At 44.4% G+C, this 24,401-nt stretch overlaps 1 protein-coding gene across 2 annotated transcripts in view; it reads right to left on the bottom strand.

The window, feature by feature from the left end:
- ssbp4 (single stranded DNA binding protein 4) overlaps positions 1-24,401 on the bottom strand; it is a 90,867-nt gene that overhangs the window by 37,812 nt on the left and 28,654 nt on the right. For both annotated transcript variants that reach the window (XM_076879982.1, XM_004552727.5), the window contains exon 4: positions 24,169-24,253. In XM_076879982.1, coding sequence (XP_076736097.1) covers positions 24,169-24,253 — 85 coding nt within the window. The remainder of the gene's footprint in view (positions 1-24,168; positions 24,254-24,401) is intronic.

Here is a 24,401-nt window from a genome sequence, read left to right as displayed (position 1 = left end):
CTCAGCCAATGGCGTCTGGGTGTCAGGCAGCTCGGAGAAGCTGTTGTCATGGTGACGGGGCTCCTGTCTGTGCTCTGTCCCTCAGGCATCCCAGATCCAGAAAGCAGCATCGTGTTTACATGAGGAGAGGAGAGGATGAGGATGAGGAGTCGATGGAGGAGGGAAAGAAAAATGCTCCACTTTGACCAGATTTTTGTTCTGATGTGTCTTTGGGTTTGGAGGCCTCGGCTTGATGTGTGTGCGTGCGTGCGTGTATGTGTTATAGCCCTGCAGACACCCAGGCATCTCACACCCCTATTCCTGGCACCTCCACCCAATCTCTGACCTTTCCTGGACTCAAGCATTTGGCCACACACACACACACACACACGCACACACACACACACACACACACACAGACACACACAATTGCAGCTTTATATATGCACATGCTAACCAACAACACGCACACACACATTCATGCAAGATCATGTAACCAGCCCAAAACACTTGCACCTGGTGTGGCCAAAAATAAGGTCCCCCAGGCCGCCATGTCGCAGGGTGCCGTATCGTTGACAGCAGCTCAGAGGGTCTGTCTTAACCACTGTGCCAAACACACACACACACACACACACACACACACACACACACACACACACAGACGAATCATAGTCTAGATCATTTACCTCCAGGGGGCATCTGTTGCTGATTGGTCAGTGCCATCGTCTGTGCCCTCGCCATGACACTCGCAGTATGGGGTGGCTCGGTTTTTCTATATTTTAAAGCTGAGCAGTGCTTGTGTGGACGCAGAGCTATTCCAATAGAGCAGGTGTCGAGCAGCACTTCAGGCCCTCCCTGCTGTATCTGTATCTACGGTGGCCTATTGCTCCGTCCTCTACACACTTGACTTTCTTCTTTTTCTGCACAGAACAATCCAGCATGTTAATTGCAAGGTAAACAACCGAAGAGGAGCGTCACCCCCACAGGAACGCTTTTCCTCTCCTCCCTCCCTCCTGTTCCTTCCTCTCGTCTTTTCTGAGGCAAGTTTGGTTAAGCCCCCCTTCAAAATCAGAATCTGGACAAGCACCAGTTGGAAGCTAATCCGGCTCGCCAACCGGACCCCTCCTCCGAAACACCGCAGCGGGGGAGGACTGATGAAAGGAACGCTGATATGAGGGACATGAAAGGCATTGTAGAGGCAAACAGAGCCACAGACACAGCTTGCCTCAGACCCCTGCGCTGCGTTCAGCTCTGTACAACAAGCTATTTAGGACATTAAAACAGCTCAGCATTGTCAGTCCTTTCCATGTTCCAAGGCTGCGTCTAGCGTTCCTTTAGGTGGACGCCATCCAATGCCGAGGTTATGACACAAAATGTCAAAACAATGTTTGCTCTGTGCTCCAGCAACTATTAACAAAAAATGTTGCTTTTCTCTGAACTGGAACATTAGATTTCACTTAAAGTTAGTGCACTTCTATTTGTTTCAACTGGAGGAAAAAGTCCAAACGAAGAAAAGTCTCGAGGATACGAAATAAGTGGAAGTAGAGAAAGGTGAGAAACTAAAGTGAAGGTGTTGGGCCAAAACATGCTTCAATCCACCTTGGCATCGACTCTACACGTCTATGAAATGCTATTGGGGAGCTCCACCGTCATTCTTCAGTGTTTTGATACGAGCGCTTCCCAGCTCGCTGGTCCAACGTCTCCTGTATAGCCGCGGTGATGATTCGGATAGTTTTTATCCTCATTAAATCGTTCTGTGACCACTCGTGCTCTATAAATTGGGGCACTGTTATCCTGGAAGAGTTCAATGGCTCGTCATAGGATAATGGCGATCACTCAGAACAACTCTGTTCTGATGTGCAGTGACCTCTGAGGGACACAGGGACCCAAATCATCATGTCCGTAGGGTTATTCAGCGTAATCTCTTCATAAACTGAACTACAGCCTTTACCTGCAGCTGCTGGAAGCACCTGCATACCCATCTGAATCATTTTTAAATTCACAATCTCCAAGAAAGATGCTCGATTTGGCCTTTGAATGAACAAAAAATAGGACAGGACTAGGGATGGGTACCGGTATCCGGTGCCATGATGGCACCGGTTCTGACATAAACGGTAGTAACCATACCGAAAAGCAGCGCACATTTCGGTGCTTTATTTCGGTGCTTTTTTTTCCTGAGCTGTGATACACTTTAGATTCTAGCCAATCATTTTATGTTTCCGAGGATAGTAGGCGGGTCCAGGTACGTACGTTCTTTTAGAGCAGAGCTACAGATTAAAAATGCCCTAGGCAAAGCGGTCAAAAGTCTGGCTGTACTTCACAGCAAAAGATGCAAACTCAGCAGCAACAAGTGCTTTAAGCTGATACTGTGATACTGTCAAAGGAAGTAACACCTCAAATCTGATGAAACACCTGGCGACGCATAGCGTTCTTTTTAAAGCCGAGAAATGCGCCGTATTTGATAGCTTGCTGCGAGACCTCACACCGAGCACATCTACTGCGGGTGGGTTGCCTGTTATCGGACCCGGAGTTAGCAACATCCCCCAAAAACCCGAAGAGTAGAGTCCTGGCCCCTAGCCCTGCCAGTGTAGCAGAAATGATGACGGATGATGATGCAGCAGCAGCCGTTCTTCTCTGCGTGAGTAGCTTAATGTTGTTCGTGTGTAATTTACGTTGAGTAGGCTCACCACGTTATTACATTAATGCATGTAAGGTGAACTAGCAAACATCATCATAGCTACATGCGGCTGTCTTCTTGTTTGATGGCAGATACTCGCTTCACCCTGGCCAAAAAGGCTAAAATGACCAAAGAAAAAGTGGAAAACAGTTAAACATGAGAGGTTTTTGGACAAAGTTTGTGTTTTTTCCATTGTTTAAGCACTGCTTCCAGCCAAGAGTGATACCATATATGCCCCATAGCTGCAGAAAAGGCTAACATTGTTATCTTTTTACAAAAAAAACAGCTGAACATGAGAGGTTTTTGGACCAATTTTGTGTTCTCCATTCTTTAAGCACCGGTTTGAGCACCGTTTAAGCACCGGCACCATTTCAAAAGTACCGGTTTGGCACCGGTATCGGATAAAACCGAAACGATACCCATCCCTAGACAGGACAATAGGGAACAGTGAGATGATGATAAAATCCAAGCAATACCAGCGCTGGGTTAGAACAAGGCTCAGGTTCTGGTAAAGTTAACCCAATAAAGCAGAAAGTACCAGAAAGTTTAAGGTCTCCATTAACAAAAACTAAAAGTGTTTCAAGCACTATTAGTGCATTAATGATATAATATTTTATTAGACTGCCATTAATATGAAAAGCCTGATAAGCAATTTCCTTAAAGTTTTTTTTAATTGAACCACCTCTGACTTCATGTGCCCATCCTCCTCCCTCTCCCATCGAAGTGAGCACCCCTGCCGTTAATTGCCATATTATCCTGGCTCTTCATGTCCAAATTTCAAGAGTTAGTTAAAAATAGCGATAGGAAACAAACATGTGAGGCTGTCGGTCGACAAAGACAGAATCTGGCGCAGTACTTGGTGAACCGATAAATTTGGCGTTAACTGGGGATGAAAGCCACATGAGTCTGAATGACTTTGACGAGATGGAGTAAAACGAGATTTGATGTTTTCAGAATAAAGGACAAAAAAAAACACACCAAGGACACGTTTGGATTTTGTCTTTGAAACACAGAACAGACTAATTGTCTGTTAATATCTGAGGAGTATCTATTCATAGACAAGACACACACACACACACACACACACACACACAACCACTTGATGACAGATGGAAAGAAATTAGAGGCAAAGTAGCATTAATATTCCATCTCTTAATAACAACCAAAGCCCTTCCCCCACCTCTGGCACCAAACACACACACACACACACACACACACACACACACACACACACACACACACACACACACACACACACACACACACACACACTAACCAACAGCGCCATCCTGGAGAGCATTTTATCTCAAACTGGATAAAGTCTCTGAGTTTACCAGCTCTCATCCTCCACCTTCTTCCTCATTTTATTTCCTCCCTGTTGCCCCGGTACCCCAACCCCCTCCCCCGTCTACTACCTGGTCTCCACCCTCTCTGCTGGACCCCTGAGTCTGAATACCCCCACCCACCACCCAGCCCCGTTGCCCTCTAGCCCTGGAGCCTCACAGAAAAGTAGAGAGCAATCCCTTGGTGGGTCAGCCAGATTAAACTGCTACTGTAATCCGCTTGGCTTTCACCTCCTTGTCCTGAGCTGAAGAGTGCGATGGATGGGTGGATGGATGGATGGATGGATGGATGGATGGATGGATGAAAGAAAAATGTGGAGGGGAAATCTAAGACGTAAAAGAAGGGGAGGGCTGGGTTGGGCTGGGGGGGAAGCAGCTAAATGACAACAAGGGCACGGAGAGGGAAAAACAAGGAGCAGAAGAAAGAGAGAAAATGGGAAAAAGAGAGGAAGGCAGAGAGAGGGGCTGTGCAAGGCTGAATTAAAGGACTATGAAAAGGAAGAAGCGAATAATGAATCTCATAAAGGAAAGATATTAAGGACGAATGAGAGTCAAATAAACTGTGCTGTGAGAGGGGCCGATGAAGGACAGTGGGGTAATCCTTGTGGCGGAGCAAATAAAACGAAGCAAACGGGAAACCGCGCCGAAGTACGCCCTCGTGATGGTGTAATGATGAAATTTGTTTTGTGTAAAATTTGTAGGAAATGACACAGTTCCCCTCGTGGCCAATTAAGACCAAATCCTTCCCGTCGTTTTTGCTCTCTGACCCGGAGTGGTTGCGCCCCCGCGTTCCAGCCAAACACTGTAATAATGAAAATGTGGGAGTCGTGTGGTAAAACGTGCCATCGCTTCACGTTCGGTTCAGATCTCATCACAAATCAAACAAGCAGGACAAAATGAGCCTGTGAGGTTGGGAGGGTTGCGTTGGTGACTTGTAAAAGATTCATCAATGACGCCAATTCATCAGTCGGCATATCGACAAAACACCGTGGCTCCTTATGTTAACTCCTTCTTCTAGATGCACGAGATGCAGCGGCCATTTTTTAAAAATGCATTTGGATTTCAACCCTGCAACACAAATATTAAAATATAATAGAATATTCTCAGCCAGTCAGGAGCAAAGAAAACACTGATTTATAATTACCGTACACACCGATGAATATGAATAACTTAGTAAGTTAAAAGCTGTATACGTTTGGATGTTGGGTCCAAAAACAAAGCATTCAGCCATCTTTTTCTCTTTCAAACCACTGAGGGCAGAGTTAAAGGAGGACCAGAAAATACAAGAACAACTGCAATGAGTAATCTGAAACACTGATGATCATCTCAATGAGCATCTCAGCCCTGTTAATCAAGTTAAACCACAATTATAACTCCGATGCAAATAAGATAAACAAGTCAATTTGTGTACATGACAGTTTCAATAATGAGCGCAGTGCCAGCCTCCAGCTAGAGTCCAATTCCACGTAAATGCAGTTGATCTCAAGACGCAAGGGTAAAGCTTGAATGCAAACGCAGTCCGGACTTCAGCCTGAATGTACAAAAAAAAAAAAAAAAAAAAGATTAGAAGGACTTGATTCTTGCACTTTATATTTTATAGTAATGTGCTTTTTGGGGAAATGCTCGGCCACAACACTAAAAACTCAGTGGGATGAGTAACGTGGACGATCTCTGTACAATAAAACATCCGTCTGGATGTCACTTCTGTATGTACCACCACAAAAACACCGAAAGAAACATCAGAAAAACATCACAGATCTTCAAAACCAACAACTCCCCGACTGGTTATCGACCCATTCAACCTACCAAAATGATCCACTGGCAGATAACCAGGTAACCCAAGACACACCCACAGATCCTGATGAATCCCTTGAAGGGCTGAGAGGGATGTACAGAATATTTGTCAGGAGGTTTTTACCAAGCAGTTTAACAAAATCAGTCACTCTGACATTTGCTCACATCCCAGAAATCAAGACAAGCTCTGTACTCTTCAGGTGACTGAATTTATGTTTAAATTCCGTCACCTGCTACCAGGTACCCTACCACCTGGCTCTGAATCGCGCCACACCGAGCTCCTCCGAGGAGACATTCACCGTTACTGTCCTGTGTGTGTGGGATTGTGTCCGCTGAGTATACGGTTAAAGTGTAGAAAAGAAATAGAGTTAACAGGTATTCCTGTCCCACGCACCCCAACTGACCCCCCAGTTAATGACCCCAGAGAGGGAGGGAACAAGGGAGACGGGGAGAAAGAGAGGGAGAGGCAGGAAGAGGGAGGATATCCTGCGAGGAAAGGCTGTGATATATGAGCAGGCCACTTCAAACAAGCAGAGGGGAGGGGGACACTCCTTCTCCAATAAAACCAGGGGCGGTAGAAGGAGAAGAAAAGAGGCAGACAGAAAGACAAGAGATTTAAAGAGAGGGGTACAGTAGTAAAGAGTTGGAGGGAAGTCGTGCCAGATGAGCCTGAGTGGAAAGACGTGAATGAGGGTGGGGATGCCCCAGCAATAAAAGCACAATTAAACCCTAAAAAGGAGCCATAAAGCTAAAGATTCTTTAATGTTGGAATGAGGCCTGGGAGAATGACAAAGCAGCCTCCTGGCTAGTGATTTACATGCATTAGGATTAGTTTAGTTACTGCAGGTCAGTGTAGTATTAATGTATATTAGGTACTATTCAAAAATCCAGCAAACATGGGGGATTTAAACCGCCGTAGCTGGGAAAATGTTTGAGAAAGGCTTTTAGAATGACATAGTATGTTACCAAAAAGTTTACTTTGAAGGTTTTTCTACTTATTCTAAAAGAAATTACACAAGTCACACACATGTAAATAAACTTGGACACACACACACACACACACACACATACAACATGTCATACAGCAGGTGATTAATGAATTCAGGAAGGGGCTCTCGGGAAGAGGAAGTCCAGTCTGGGTCAGGCTTCATCTACACATCCATCCATGGGCACCATCTGCATGCACTCAGAGATCACACTCTCTGAAGCCCCTCATAACCCTCCCCCCAAACACACACACGGTCTCATACTCATTTCAACATGTGAAAGTGCTCCTCTCGTGCCGTTTACCGCCTAATGTCTTTCCCGTGACGTCGGAAAGCAGCGGCGTGAGAAAGAGAGGCGGAGGGGGAGGGGCAGCGTCAAGGTGAGCCGAGCGAGTCGGGCACGCTGGCAAGGAGAGCTCGCCACAGTTTGAGGCTCGGCGTGCCATTGTGGGCCAGCGTGAGGCTGTTTTTGACAGCAGCCATTATGGCAAATAATTGAACCGCAAATGAAGACAAATTATATGATTGCGGAGCACGTCCCAGCAGTCAATCCACTATCTAGGTGGTTCCCATTCAAAGCCATTGATCAGCTTTATAACCTAAGTAGCTGGCCAGGAAACTAAATGGTGGCGATCAATGCTATTTAACAGATTATTGACTGCTGACTGGTTGCCTGGGATCAAAACAGAGAGGAGGGGGTGAAAAAATAAGTAAATAGAGGAACGGAATGAAAACACATGAAATTGGAATCGGTTCCTTTGCTTCAGTGATGATAAATGGGAAAGAAAAATACTGAGACAGCAGAGAGAGGGGAGCAGGAGCGAGGTCGCTCTTTTGGTGTGTGTGGCTGAATGTGCATGATCATGTGCATTTAATGAAGAAAGCAAGTAAAGAAGCCAGAAAAAAAGGAAATAAGAAAGAACGCCCAGTCTGCATACTGTCGCTCTTTAAAGGTGGTCTCAAGCATCATTTGTGGTTGGAGGTGGCCCGCGTTCACGAGTCTGGCATTTCCCATGACGGCTGCAAACCCGAAAACTCGTGCTCGAGGAGAAACCGGCTACGAAAGGAGAAACCTGCCCGAAAATCAGCCGGCACTTTCTACTCGTCTTTGTTCAGCTGATCCTTGATGGAGCTTTCAAGCGGCGCAGACGTACCGCAATTACATCCTTTTGACCGCGCGCTCCTTCACGTGTTTCCACTGTCTCCGTTTACGGTACGTGAGCCAGACTCGAGCCGGCGCTCGGCTTATCAGGCCTCTGGCTGGTGAGACAGCTTCACGTCTCTGTCGGCGTAAAGTGGCTTCAGCCAAAGCCGAGAGAGAAGCTGAGCAGGGGAAACCTGCACCTACATCTATGTGTGGGGGTAAGGACGTCCGACAGCCCCAAATCACTGTACTGTTTAATACACACAGCAGTGTGTTACCATGGTGACTGGGCCCAGCTCTGGGGCCTGACTCATATTTGTGTGTATGTGTGTGTCGTGTGCACTGTACTGCCTGCACTGGAGGATATACAGGCATGTAAATCTGACTGAACCTCAGGTTTGGCTCGGCTTTATTTGTGATTGTCGTCCAACACTTTCATCTTTGCAACATTTCCTGCAATTTACTTGAAAATAAAAAACAGACTTGAGCTGCGAAGGGAGGAAAATAATTTTTTTTTTTTTTTTTAAAGAAGCCAAAAAGTGTCCGAGCCTCAGTGAATCACTGTCTGCGTGCGAGTGTGGATGCAGACTTAAATATGGCTTCAGCAGTGGATATAGTGTGTGTGTGTGTGTGTCTCCCAGCTTGCTTCTGCTTGTGCATGTGTGTGTGCCTTTGTGCGTACTCACTCCCCTTGCCTTTTCTCAGTTCAGCAGAACCTCATTAATTCAGCAGGAATGGAAATCATTTCTGCATGGAGTGCACAGGAGACAGAAAGAGATGGAGAGGAAGACGCATGGAAGGGTGGGGTGGTGGGGTGGCGGGCCACAATGAACACTCGCATTTCTTCATTTTTCTTTGCTGAAAATCATCCAGTTTCGGGAAATCATTTCCAGATTAATAGCATAATAAATTAATGGTATTACTCATGACGAGAATCCAACATTTACAGTATTTTAATACTATCTAATCGCAATTAAATGACGCTCTGATTTACTCATTTGTTCATAACAACTCCTGGGAAATAACACTTATGTCTAATCTCTGCCTTTATGTATTTAGATTTAAATCTCATAAGATTTATACAGTGTGTCAGACTGGACAAACAACCAAATATAGCAAATGTCCAGATGGATACATTAATAAAAAGGTAATCTTCCTTATGTAGCAACAGATCAGAGCAGAGCCTCCTCCGTCCCTCCCTCTCTCCATCCTGCAGCCCGCCACCAGACAATATGGAACAGACAGTAATCTGGCCATGCACTGAGGAGATTACAGCATCCACAGAGCAGTTCAGCACAGAAGAGAGCAACTCTGGCGACTCTCTCCCTCACGCTCACAAGGCAGTGGCTGGTCCCACACACTCCTTCAATGAAAGCTGACCTTTTCAGTGTGCAACAGAGTGCAGTGCAGTGGATCTCTGGCCCAAATGTCACTTTTTACACTAAAGATCTGATGTGGTGTAAAGAAAAAGAAACGAGAAAGAGCAGAGAGGACGCACACGAGGAGTAACACGTGTGCGCTTCCCTGTGCAACTCTTGGTCTTTTCACAAGCACGCGTGGCTCCGTGAGCACGAGCTAAAGCTCGAACAGGTCCGAGCATCCAGTCAATAGTGAAACAGATGTGCTGCCCTATTTATCCACTGAACTTAATCATGGGAGATATAAATAACTGATCTGAAGGCTTAGATCCAGACAGCTCAACGGAGGTTGGAAGTTCACACGTCGCTGTTGTTGCTAAGTACACGATGTGGATTTTTGGATTTTCCGGCTCTCTCGGAAGAATTAACCCCAAACGGCAGCAGGGGCAGGGTTTGCTCTGATTTCAGGGGAACAACATCAAACATATGCCCAAACAGACACACTAATAATAATGGTCTATGTTTACTATAAAAATTGCAGACATTTTCTAATAACAAACTCCTTATGTTTTCCTGCTGGAGACAGTCAGTTCTTTCTGAAAGGGACTCTATGCCACAAATAAGCACTTTTAGGTCCTCTTTTTTTAAGGCTACCTTTAAACCAGCTCTCGTCTGATTGGCTGCCCCTCGTAAAACAGGGAACTGAACAGCAGGTGAGTGTCTGCAGTGACATCCAGAGCCATGCGGCTGAGATGATTACCAAGGGAACTCTGCTCTTTCTGACATCACACAGAGCCAAGCCTGTATAGGCTCTGTACGATAACTGTAGATATATTTCAGGAAATATGGAAAAAAACAAAAAAACAAAACGCATAACAGATTATTTAAACTAACAAACAGTTAACAGATAAATACGTCACAAAAAAAACAGCCTCACAGTGCAGCAAAGACGGCCTCTGTCCTTAAACCCAAACGCCGCTGAGCTTCTTCAGTGTGTCGCTGTTAAGCAGCCAAAGCTGCTAGAAGTGGAATCGCAGTGACATCGCTACGTAAAAGAGTGAGGTGGAGCAAGTACTACAACATTCGACTCAAGGTTTTATCTTTTTTTCCACCTTTGTTTGCAGTTATGAATGAAAAGAAATCGCGGGAGTATTTCAAGATCTGCCCACCACCCAAAAAAGGACTCTGAAATAGTCCCCGTGAATATTAACTCATTACAACTAATTTAGAGGTTTCCATTAGCCATGACAGGTTATTATTAGATGCATAACTCATAGGTACATGGATACAAATCAAACTTTCTACCTGTATTTAATGAAGGAGGCCAATCTTAAAATAGTATTGTTCGATAGCTAACGCTGTAGTTGCTTGGGAAAGCTACTTTTCTCTTCTTTAAACGAAGTAAGAGTGGCTGATGAAGGAACTGAAGAGAAGAAGCAGACAGAAAGCAAGAGCTCTGAGCTCAAATGAGAACCAGAAAAGGAAGACGCCGAATTAAAAGAAAAGACTTGACCTTATAAAATGGCCACAAACGGAAAACATGCTGACTTCAAACTGTGTAATCTGAACAAGGTGTCGCTCTCTCTGCACATGCATGCTGTTCTTAAAGCGACTTACCGCCCTATAATAATGATAAATATATCATATTTCCTTCGGAAAAAAGGAAAAGTTTAGTTGTTGAGTGTAGCTGAAATTAAACTGACTGTAACTGATGCACAAAGTCTTGCAGGAACAAGAAAAAAGCACATTGGATGTATTTAGAGTTGTGCATATTTTGAGACATTTTCACACGTGCAGCGCCGAATTTTGAGACTTTACCCAGCAGAGTGGACATTAAGTGTTTGGTTGTTTGTTTTTTTTAATTTGCCAGCTCTCTGCTAGAAAGTCTTGCTAACGTCCAGGCGAGCCGATGTGAGAATATTCCCGGTAATTGTGAATTCACAGCGAACGACTCGATTTCCCAGACATTGTCCAAAGTTCATGTGTGAAAACAGCGACAGAAATGCAAAAGTGTTTGAGACCTAAGAATGAACAGCAAACATGCACGGGCTGAAATCGACACATTTTTAATTTTAATAATTAGGAGGGCTATTATTTATCTGGCATCTAATAAAACTGCTGCGGTGCAGTTTATCCGAAGACCGGGACGTCCCCATCCACTGTTTTTAACCTAACATATTTACGTACTTTAAGGTTAAAACAGGTAAACAAATATATATATGCATATCTATGAAATAGGCAGATTGATTTATAGCACTAAATCTGAAAAGTTACAAGAGAAGAGGAGTTGTATCATAAAAGCAGACTAATAAAAAGAAGGAGCAGCTTACTGTTGCATTAGTAAAGGTGTACTGAGACAGAGAGAGGGAGGAGGGAACAGATGAAGGTGTAGTAATAAAAAGGGGGAGGGCTGAGGTTATAATGGTGGAGCGAGTGGAGAGCTGAAGGAGCCAGGTGTGGCAGCAGCCACAGAGGTAATCAGTGGGCCAATGGGGAGTCATTCCACTCAGAGCGAACTGGCTGCCGAAGTACCTGGAATAAAAATAATCATTACACCGCATTAAAGTCACTGTCTGTAAATATACCCCGAGCAGCAGTAAAGCATGCCTGCCACGGCTCCTGCTATCAGGACACCTTAACGTGCGCACACGTGAATTTCTAAACGCAAACAACATAAATGCAAATACTTCAGTAAAAAAGAAAAAAAAATCAGCCCCCCTGCTGATTCTGCAACATTCATCCCGTCATTACCAAGACGAGCTTTTAACAGAAGCAAACTGTTCTCCAAACATAACTCAACCAACTCAAAGCACATTCATTATCCCCCCCCTATAACTTATAAGTGTTATTTTAGCAACAGAAACCCCAACAGAGGCTTGAATTGGATCTCTCTCACACATTTATTCCGCCTCTCAGTATTGCTGCCTTTGGAAAATGGGGATTAAGTCTGCATTTGGGAGAATTTAAATTGCAAATAAGGCTTTGTAATTGTTTTAGTCTTTAATCCTAGCAGGGAGGGCCTCACTGTAATGCAAAGTTGAGACAGGCGAACATCTCAGGCATTCATCTGAGGAAGGTCTGTGTTTGTGTCACCCCTCGCTTCAATGAGACTTAATAAGAAGGGCGTCCAATCGGCATCACGCGCTCGCACACACACAGCCATGAACACGTGCATGCACTCACCAGAACGCGCGCACAAACACATGCACACATACACACCAACCAATGGGCTTAGGGCCGCCAGTTTATTTTGGTTGTGAGTTTGGGTGCCCAGCTGGTACTTGAGACTGGTGGACTGGCAGAGCAGTAGGAGACAGCAGACACACACACACACACACAGTTCCAGGGACGCACTGTGCCAAGCTGCAATGTCTGCCAGTTACAAGCCTGCCCACTGCTACAAAGAGAGGCAGAGGAGAAAGGGCAGGATAGACTGTGTCTGTGTGTGCATGTGTGTGAGTGTGCATGCACGAGAGAGAAGAGCGATGTGAGAGTGGACAAAGATATGAAAAAGAAAACAAAAAGCCGAGGAGCATCTTTTAGAGAAATTACGGTGTTTGAAAGGATAAGGCTCAAAGTGTCTGAGAGGAAAAAAGACTAACATGAGGGAGGAAGTGAAAAGACTTCCTCTGAAAGTTGCCACAAACTGTTAGTTTCTCAAAGCAATTTAAAGCTGCCGCTCCAAATTTGCAATGTTTGAATTAACCAGATCATATCATGGATGAACAGGTGAGTGCTAGTCACTGAGAAAAACTCAGGTTATGTAAAAGTTAAGCTGGTTTCTAACTTAGTTTTCATGGGATGCAGTTGGCTGTCAGTGGGAACAACCATAAATAATCATGGGAGGAAGCTCAGTATTCCATAGAAACCACGTGTGGCAGGAACGACGTGCCCACTTCCAGGTTCAGGAAGGTTTTTGTGCTAAACACAGACTGTCTGGCCACCACAATTCAGGTGAGTGATGATCTCAAATGTTTTTACTCAAAGCGATTTCAGTTTTCTTTTTTTTTACACTTTTTGTCATTTCTAGTCTGAATGAAAAGTTCTACTTGTTTTCTATTCACCCAAAAGGCCAAAAGGCATAAACTGAACATGATTCAGGACAGTAAAGGACGGCACGCTTTAGAGCTGGGCGATAGAACGATAACGATATGTATCGCGATATAACTTTTACTCGATAGAGAAATTAAGCTATCGCGATAGACCTCGCCGCTCTTGTCCTCTTAAAAAAAAAAAAAAAAAAGGTCAGCCAATCCAAATTAAGCAGCGCAGAGCCGAACCAATCACAGCCGCAGCTTCACGTCGCGTGACTTGTTACGTACAGCACAAGTGCCAAGCCGCACGTGTGTTTGTTTGGGAAACAGCCAGCGGGTAATGGAGCCAGCGCGTAATGGAGGAAATGAGTGTGCCAACTAGAAAAATCAACCGAGCGTGACCGAAGAGAAAACAGATGATGGTTCCAATGCCGGAGAGATTGTCGAACGGAAGAGCCATAGAAGTTCCGTAGTGGGAAGGTATTTCGGCTATTTCAAGTCTGACAAAAACAGAGTAGCGTTCACTGTAAATTGTGCCGAAAGCAAGTCTGGAAATACAATAAACTGGTGCATGCGTCACACTGTGCGCCACGTTATTGTTTCGGTGAAATGAATTTCTACAATACTGTTACTGTTAATTCTACTCTCTGCAGTGTTTAAATGCTTACATATACACACAGTTACTGTCCCTCCACACATACGACTCTGTTCTGCTTCTATGCCCCAGCTTTGTTTACTTTTTCCCACCGAGGCTTCTAGACTTCTGATTGGCCAACATTTCTGCACGGTTAGGAATCTAGCTCCACCTGCTGCTTTGGCATGTTCATAGCAGCGTTTTCCTTCATTTCTGCCTTTATGTGTGGACGGGATTATTTTTTAAAACGAAAACGGAAAATCTCCGTTTTCAAAAATACCCGTGTACGTGTGGACGTAGCCTCAGTCTCTGACTGGAAGCGCTAATTCATCATTCGGCTTTTGTCAGACTAAAGTAACTGTTAAAACTGTTTGAAAAGCTAAGCTATACAACAAGGAGAGATTGAGAATTTCCTTTTAGTTCTCAGTTTATTTGATATTGACAAAAGTTAGTCAGTTTTGTCTGTTCTTCTGTAAAACAAACTAAGATTTATTTTTAGAATTAATATTTTGTTTCTAAGTGGAATTGACAATTTAGTCTGTTTCGTTTGTTCTATTTTGAAACTTAAACGCTTTAGCGGCTGCCTTTTGTGTAGTTTGCAATATTTGCCTTTATTTATCTGAAAAAGTCTCATGTTCCTTAAGTACATCTACCCTGTTGAACTTATTATGGGAAATAAATATTTAAATAAAAACAAGCTGCTGATTATTTCACATTTTACTTGTGAGCAACAGCACATTTAAATCTTACAAATATAGTTATTTGGCTTATATCGTGATAGATATCGTTATCGCCTGAAATGAAAAGAACATATCGTGATATGAAAAAATCTCATATCGCCCAGCTCTAGCACGCTTTAAAGAAAAGACGCAAGGCTATGAGAGGAAGAGAAACTGACTTCTGAAAGCAGACCTGCCCTTGATACCGCTTCATTCAATCTCCATATCTTATGAAAGATATCTCTATTGATCCCTTGCATAACCTGGGTTGCTTTCTTTATGTGCAATTGCTGTTATGCACACACCGCATGCGGTCTATCTTGACCTGAAATATTTAATGCTGCTCATTAGAGCAGGGCGATATGGCCAAAAATATTTATCACGATATATATTTGAAAATTTGCGATAACGATATAACCGACGATATAATTGATGCGAGACAAAATACAACTCCACAACATTACTAGCGCAAAAAGACAACCTTCCATTTATTTTCACTTAAACAAGAAGCTGGTTTTTATGTACATTAAAGCTTTATAAAAATGTAACAGTGCAAATGCAAATTCCTTGCTGAAAGTTTAACCAAAAGGCATTTCCAGTAGAAATGGGCTGACATATCCTGAGCATAACCATGTATAATATCCACTGAAGTTAAAAAGAGGTGCTTTGCAACATTAAACTGCAGTGTGCAGTATGTATTTTTCAGACCATAAGGTGCACGGGATTATAAGGCACATTAAGCGAAACAAAGCAGTCAGATAAATCAAACTTTATTAAACTCATTCTTCTTGCTTCCTCCACTTCTGTACCATTGATTCATTAATGTTGAATTCTCTGGCAGCTGCTCTATTCCCATGTTGTTGCAGTCTATTAATGACTAACCTCATATTGTGGATGGATTATCTCAGTTGTTCTCCTGACTGAAGTTTGGTCCGTTTACAACATCCTGCCATGCGATTGCATTTGTCTCTAACCATGAAGAACCTTCACGTTAACTTTTATAAGTGGAAAAGTGTTAGTGTTCGTCCTCCAGCTTCACTGTTTATGTTATGCTAACATAGCTGTGTCGCTAGCGATCACGTAGCACATCATTATATACCAGCTAGCCCAACTTCAGTAACCCTACAAACGTCACTGCTGTTTAGTTTCCTGTCTTCATTTATGTTGGAAGTGATAGCAGAACTGTACGTTTGATTTTTTTCAGAAATCTCTCAGTCAGAACATGCTATATCATGCTTAGGTAACTAGCGAAACTAGCGAGCTAACTTCCGCTAGCTTCCTGCTAACGTCTAACTCCGTTAAATGTAATAACTTTAGTTTTCATGGATGCCTGGAAGTTAAACTTCATAGTTACACCTGGTAAAGCAGCAATGCTGATCGTTTTATTAAAGATGAAAGAATTTAGACAGTTTTTAACTCTAAGTGATGCTGCAGTGTTGTTTGACCTGAAGAATACGGAGTTTAGGACCCAGATTACTCCCAGATTTAAGAGCATCTTAGTCCGACAAATATGACAATAACAACGGCCGCTTGCATGTTCTGCAAAAAAATGTGCTTTGTCGTGTATCTGACGGACAAACACCAAACCAGTTCCACATCACGGAAGTTGCACCATTTTTACAAACCAATTCTGGTTCATCTGTTTCACTCAACAATCGGCCATGTGCGTATGAAAACAAAGGCACTGCGCATGCGCGTTTTACTCCCATTCTATCGCGATATTTCATTTTCCTATCGTTGCCTAACATTATACCGGTATTACCGTGAACGGTATAATATGGCCCAGCCCTACTGCTCATTTAATCTATTATCTTACTGATTTTTGTGTCCTCACACACTTAAACACAACCTCCCAGTTCAGTGCGTCTCTTATTTGCACAGTTTGACAAACTTGTGACGACGTCATCAGAAGCGATCGTCTCAGGAAGCCCTGACCTGCATGGGAGGTTCTCCCGTGCCTTCCAGGTTATAAACGCTGGCCCGTCCTCCGTCAACCTATTTGAAATGTTTGTCAAAACCTTTGAGTCAGTTCATGACACGCTAAATTTCTCAAAGGATAGCAAATGTGTACTTGTGGACCTGAACAGAAGGAAACAATGACGGTCGACTTTAAAATCAGACTCTTGTCACTGATGAAAGCTGACTTAATTATGAATCTTGGTTAAAAGAAGGAAACGGTTTCTCGATTTGCAGTTAAACCAACGGGACCGTATGCTTAAACATAGCTTTCACTCGTATCTGCCTGACAATCCTTGCAACCGCCGTCAACGTTTTAGACCTAATGAGGAGCGGCAGTAATGGAGCGCTCCGAGCTTTTCTCTGGGAGGAGAGAACGGGGGAGCGCCACAGCTGGGAAAGCTGACTGGAGACCAGCAGAGTCGTTTCACTTTGAAGAAATTTACTCAGAGAAACAGTAAAATCGACAGTAACCACACACTCGTCTAAGCTTCTACCAGGTTGTTCTGCCCTCTCCTCTGAGACTTGGGACACAAAGTTATAAAAACACAGAGTCAGAGCAGCCTGCCAAAGGAAAGTTCAAAGTAAGCTGAAACAAAGACAGCAGAAGCATCATAATTGCAGTAATTTATGCCGTTCCGAGCCGGACAGTGTGTTTTTACACAATGGATAAATGGATAAATGGATGTGGTTTGGAAGTCGCCGGTGTCAGGGAGCTTCAAAGATGGTGAGAAAGAGGGGAGGGAGTGAATGTGTGCTTGTGTGCGTGCGGGCAGGCTTGCGTGATGCAGGCTTGCCAAGAGAAGCATCGCAGGCACCCCCAGCACGGAAGGTCGCCCTCAAACTTCCAGCCCCCTGACAAATTGCTCACTTCAATTCTCCACAGTAAACTGGTTACAGTCGAGGGCAAACAAGTGATGAATGCTGCTTTTTTTAATTATTGAGCCATAATTTGTTTCCTGAAAATGACTAAACTGAAAGAGAATTGGCAGCGTTCACCCGCTAGTTTCATTGGGAGAGATAAACAAATGCCCCAAGGAGTTTTCACTATTCCCCTGAATGTAGTATTCATTTAAAGCATTCGTTTAAATTTTATGGATGATGATGTTGCAACTAAGAGGGTATTCATGGGTAACTGGGTTAGGGAAATTAAATGGGACTGGGTTGGAAATCTGCATGCAAGGAGGGAAAGTATACGCTGCAGGGCCTGGCTTCTACAATAACTTTGCGCGGGCAGATTGATGGCATTTACGCTGCTCTGGCTAGTGGGACGCAAAGCATAGCTAGTACCAAAACTCAGATAAACTGCAAAACATGCAGACTTCAAAAAGAGTCCCTAGTGCCTTCGCACACCTCATTCTCCCTGCACAGAAACATCCCCTCCCCGTCTCTGTCCCCGGATGGTCGTCTGCATCCGTCCATGTCCCGGTCTGTCCCTGTCAAACACAGATCCAGCGGCTCGTGCTTACATAGCTGAGATCAAATGCTAAACTGCAGCTCGGTTTAAGCTTGCCCAGAATGAACCTGCAAGGAAGGGAATCATAAGCAACATTTGATCTTCTGCTTCTGTCACTTGCAGACCTCCAGCCGAACACGCACGCAGCTTGAGGGCAGCACTTTCAGGCTTTGCTGCCTTCCTCAGATAGCGAAAGGTATACACAGACAGAGGAGCCGACCGGCCTTTTTCATTTAGACTGTAACAACGGTAAACAACGGCACACAAAGACGGCGTCCTCTCGCTCAGCGCCCGTCTGCCTGCAGCCTGCACTCCACGCACTGTTTGATATTAAAAGACGACACGGGCGTGAACAGCGGTGGCGGTGGCAGAAAGGTAGAGAAGACGGGAGACGGACAGGAATGGAGACACAATGCTGTGGCACACCATGGTGTGTAGGCTATATTTAAAGTGAAAACAGCCAGCAGAATCTGTGAGAGGATGATATCGCCGTGCCAACGCAGACTCCAGTCCTCTGCGTTCTCTCTCGCTTTCTGTCCTCATGCCTCCATCCATACCTACTCTGCCTATATTATGGATGTTATTATTATTCCTGCATGTCGTCATGTCGCCCCTGCTTCTCTCCTTCCCCCGAGCAAGGAAGCGGGCACTGCTGGCACCCAGCCAGATTACCCAATCAATCTCCTGTGAGAGGGAGGGAGGGCGGCGAAGGAGAGAGGGGGAGGAATAAGAAAGAGAGCGTGGAACAGAGAGGAAGGCAAAGAAAGCACGGCGGGAGGGGGTTGGAGGATGGCGAAAAAGACCTGAGAGGAACTGAAGCAGGAAAAAAACGGTGCAGGATGAGTAAATTTCATGAAAAAAAAAAAAAAAAGGACGGGGACAAAGAGCGCTTTGACAGGGAAGGAAGGTTTCATGCAGACGTGTGGCATAAAAAAAATGGCAAGTGAGCACCTGGTAACGTAGTGAGTAGCAGTGATGAAAAAAACCACACAAAATCCCACACAGAGTCCAGACAAAGGCTTGGCTATCAACGCTTGTTTACAGAGCGCAGCTCCTCCCATCGTGCCACCTGTTACTGTGGTCGAGCCTAACAAATGTTTAACCCACTCAAAGAATAGCCAGGCAACAGCCAACATTGCATCTCCATCTATCTACGGTCTGCAAACGGCATGCTGGGAAGAGATCAGATTAGGGCTGCGGCACTCGTTTTCCTGGTTGAAGTGACTCAGTGTAGAGCAGAAGCAAGAAGTTAATTACTCAATCAACCGGTCAACCAACAGAAAATATACTGACAACTGTTTGACTGTCATTAATCTGTTAGTCTTTTAATAAAAGCAAATATGATTTCAGAATGGTGAAACAAGACTGTAAGTAATGTCTCCTTGGTCTCTGAAAAACACTGGCGGGGAATATTTTCTGACTTTTTTGACATCAATCAAGAACGTAATCAGGAAAGAAAAACTGAAAATTAAAAAAAAATTTAAATGGAAGTTTTGCTGATGTAAAGACAGAACGTCAGACTGCATTTTCAAAATGTTAAAATTTTCTGTCGATCAAACAATCAAATATGCAGCTAATGCTCGAGCGCCTTATCATGTTCACGAGGGCTTTCATGACGGTTTTCTTAATGCGCTCTATTTCGGGAAGAGGTGAAACGTTCAAAGCTGAATCCCTGTTTTTGACTCCTCCATCTCAGCCATTATCGTGACAGTTTGCATCAGTAAGCCGAGAGCTGAGAGGAGTCAGTGAAGCACTGCGACGCGAGTGACGCACTTGTGGCACTAAATCCGTGATGCTCTGCAGGCGGTGAACCCGGATTGGCGTGAATCGCAGATGTTTGGGGTTGCGACCTCTGGCTGGGGCAAAGCAAAATGTCTGCAGCAGCGAGGCGAGCGGATCGCTTCCTGAAAGACTGTTTGTTTGAGACTGCAAGTGCATGCACGCGTGTCTGAGATGGAGAAGACAGCGACTCGTTCTCTGTGTGTGTGCGTCCGTCAATATGTATGCTTTCTTCATCACAAAGCTCGCGTGCTTTAATCATTCATATTGAGTTACTAAAGACGTGCCATGTTCTTATAATCAAACACATTTCCTCAACAAAGTGCTCTTTTGAGGAACATCCAAATTCCAGCTGAAAAGAGGACCATGAGATGCGCGGATCTCTTTTAGGAAATAAACGTGATTAAAGGGCGACGTGAAGAGGAAGGACAGAAACACAATTCCGACAATTAAGACGACAAGAGCGAACACTCAAATTACTTTACAGAGGTACAAGACTTCAGGCTGTTCCAGCTCTTTATGATACGGCATCATCTCGCTTACTTTGAGTGCGTGTATTCATTTGCATGAGAGCGCGTGGGAGTGGGATATGCACACAAGCGCTGCTGCAAGTGGGAGTGTTTACGTGAGAGTGTCTACGATAGCAGATTCGCCATTCAAGGGTGAAAGCAACTAGCTACCCTTCTAGTCAGAGGCCTCCAGTTCTGGGAGGGAGGCCAGGGCTCCAATCCCACCACATTCCCCTGGATTAGCTGTCAACCAGTCCCCAGATCTGGGGATTAGCACATTATATTCCATTATCTTTCCCAAACTGGAGAGTCCACAAAGTCTACATCATTGCTCTCAGAGGGGGCCAGCAGGACAGGGCTGAGTAAGAGGTGCCTTCAAATCGGGCCAAATTGAGCCAAACTGAGCTGAGCCAAACCAAATCTGTAACTAAGACTGTACTCCGGCTCAGCGTTGCCTGGCAACCAAATTAGTTTGCGGAAACAAATAAGCAGATATATAGATATCAATTTTATGGCTCTTTGCTGATATTTTCTCATTGTTATCCGCAGCAAAATGACAGCGTACACCTCTATAGAGGCCAGGCAGACCATAAATTACATGTAAGAAGAAGCATTAATAAAAACAAAAGCAATCCTGGTTTATCTCACACAAGTTCCCCTTCCACCGCTCCTGCTGAGCTGCACACAGAGTGGAGTGCGCGGCTCCCGGGAGCCGTGTTGTTTTTCACTCCGTGATCCGGGCGGACTCGGGGGAGCGAGGGAGCCGTTATCAGCAAGGGGCCTTGATAGAGACTCGATCGGGCCGTCAGTCTGCGGGGACCGAGGAGCCAGAGTTAATCAGAGGCAGACAGACCCCTCGTCACCCTGGGGATTCACGCGCTTCGACCCCGATGCTCTGGCTCTCGCTGTCACGCAGACGCACAAAGACACGTGCGGGAATGGTCACAATAGCACATGTGCTTTCTCGCACCTTGTCGTGCACTGTCAGAGCCTCTGACACACCCTCTACGCTTTATTAGGACTCCTAATCCAAAACAACTCTGGAACTTTACTTAGCAAAGCATGAATTCAAAGCAGTATAATTTATAGTTTTCTTTTATAATAAGGTAGCACGAGGTCCACGATTACCGACTCAAACTTTCTTTCTTTTTTTTTTTTTTTTCCAATTACCGACTCAAACTGACGACACACGTTTTTCTTTCCTTTTGACCTTTGGCCTGAATTTTCAAGCACATTCAAGACGATATTTTAACCCAGGTGCAGTCTTTTTGTCCTAAACATCACTAACTAGTTTTGTGGCTATACCAAACCAGTGAGTGAAAGCAAAGGTGAAAAGTGAAAGTATGTAAACATAAGATAAAACGGACAGCTGCTTCTCATAAATATAGTTGTTTCTGCCTCTCAAACACGCCTACCTATGTTGATATAGAGAATTTGCTTTTCATAGCATACACTAAATTAATTGCGGGAGCTATAAATAGCCGCCTGCTTTCCTTGTGTGAACTGATGCCTTTTTGTCTCTTATTTGTATTACAGCCTTTCCTTTTCCTCTCTGCTGTGGTCCTCGCCAAGGCGATAACCTGCGTGACATTTTTGCACTTTTTGCCATTCACGATTACAGATTTGAGACCGTTTCTTTTCCCCACTTCTCAGGTGAGCGTCTGAGTTTTAAATTCTGTGAAATTTGTGCTTCTTTCTTGTGTTTCTTTTAATTGCTGTGTCCAATAACTTGAGGTGCAAACACTGATTTTATATGCCATTGATTAAATATGGAAGTAAGAGGGTACAATCATTTATAAAAGAGGACCCTGCGTAAAATGCAGTTTTTCTACACTTTCTTTTTCGTTGGATTTGTATTCAGATTTCTGCATTTGTGTGCAAACAGTATCCTGCACCTTGTGTCTATCTCAAATCGGAAGGCTGCACTAGTTTTTTTTGAAAGTTGAAAGTGAAACACCTGCACATCGCATGCGAAACCATAAAATGACAAATATTTCTATCTTTAAACTCCTAATCGCAGCAAATCAGCAGTCGCGAGCTGAGAGTTCGCACAGGCTGACCTTGTGAACTTGAGTGAGGTCGAAGATCAAAAACAGAGCGTCTCAGCAGTTTTAAATGCTCATCAAGTTCCCCTTTAGGATGCGTTTATCACTTTACCACAACACCAACAGAGCACCTGCCTCCTCTCTCTACCTATCTTTACTGTATTTTAGTAAAAACAAGCTCAATATACTTCTGAACCTCTGATTCACATCAGCACTTTAACCCCTAAACTGCAGCTTGACTCTATGTTTTGTCTATGCAGTCCAATGCTGAGGAGCAGCAGCAGCGATTCGGATTCTCAGCTAACCAGTTTACGCAAACAAAGACTGAAACACGTTTAAAATATGTCGGCAGGTTGGCAGAATTTCAAGCCAGAGGTTCAGACATATATTGACCAGGGCTGTCAAACCAGAGCCGTTAAATAGCTGACATGCAGGTATCCAGCTGGCCTACCTCTGGAGAAAGGTGTAGGAAATTATATGGCATTTAGATTAATTAGACACAGTTGTCAGATTTAATTAACTACTAGGTTTAATTAACCATGTAATTAATCTTATGGTGGTCCAACACATGCACACACACAGAGACGAGGCGAGGAGACGCACACATCAACTAGTGCCCGCGCAGACATGCATGGTACATGCGCGACAGATGTAATCTGTTCAGCTGACAAGCGCTCGCACTTTTGCCGTCAAACCTCATAAGAGAGTTCAACTGGACGGGTGACAGGCTACGAGTTAAAACGGCCTGAATGAAACGCGGATGGCGAGAACCGTGCCTCTAATCCATTTCAGGTTTAACTTCTGCCCGGGTGGAACGATAATCTCACAGCTGAAGCAGTCTGTCCAGTCAACATTCGCACACCGTGTAATCCTTACTCAAATATACACCACGCGGCATGATGCAAATATTTATCATAGTGTGGACAAGCCAAAAGAGAAAACCCTTGCAGCTAAAGAACAAAAAACCAATTTGAAAAAAGATGACAAAGTGAGGAGGTTAAGCCTGCGTGGTCTGCAGTCACGAGAAAACAGACGCTCGCTTTGTGCTGGCCTGCAGAAAACGTGCACGTTTGATCTACTGGTCTGATCAACTGTGCAGAAGACAGGGGTCACGGGGGGCTCAGGCCCTGACCTTGCAGCACCCGGGCCATCCTCTGCCACAACTATCATAAGCAGCTATTGTGTGCAAATGTGTGTGTAGATGTAATGGTGCGATCAACCAGCTGCTTCATGTGATTTGACCTTTACTGAAGCCACGAGTGGAACGATAAATAGTCAGGCAGTACAGTGACCTTTAACCTCGGCGACAGATTCACTAGAACAGGAAGTGTGGCCACCAGCTGAGCTGCACCGCTGAAGCAGCTGATAGGAAAAATATATGTAATCAGTCAGATCGAGTTAAATATTGAACGTTGCCACAAACACCCAACTGGATTTTAAAAATTCAAAGATGGAAGTCTAAGGGCTTTCCCATAAAATATACAAGTGGTGTTCACGGGTGTTGCATTTTTTAAAAGCACGCCATTTCAGACGTCTGGCTCGCAGCGAGCCCCGTCCACAAACGGAGGCTGCAACCAGGAAGAGCAGACGCGCAGACGGTAAGAAACAAACGTGTCAAAACAAGAACCAGCAGCATTATCTCAAACAGGATAGTCCCTTCTTTCTGATGCACGGTCTGTGTGATCATGGGTGTTCACGAGCATGTGGATGTGTGTGTACTTGTACACGGCGGGAGGGTTGGTTAAGTTCACTCACATAGTCATGGAAAGCCTTGGCCTCGCTGGAATGTTCGCACGTCTCCCTCCGGTCCGGGGCAGCGCAGTACAGATCCCAGAATACACTGTGCACACAGGACAGTAACAGCAGTTAGACACTTTCATCTGTAGGCTACAGACACACCAGGTTCATGGCAAAAAGTGGTTAAAACAGAAGTGTTAACAGAAGCAGAAGAATATCATGTAGATGTTTAAAAAGCAGAGCAGGTATAA

This window comes from Maylandia zebra, linkage group LG23 (assembly GCF_041146795.1).
Source record: "Maylandia zebra isolate NMK-2024a linkage group LG23, Mzebra_GT3a, whole genome shotgun sequence".
NCBI classification, from domain to species: domain Eukaryota; kingdom Metazoa; phylum Chordata; class Actinopteri; order Cichliformes; family Cichlidae; genus Maylandia; species Maylandia zebra.
The sequence above is the reverse complement of the archived record's forward strand: the minus strand, read 5'-3'. Positions and strand labels throughout refer to the sequence as shown.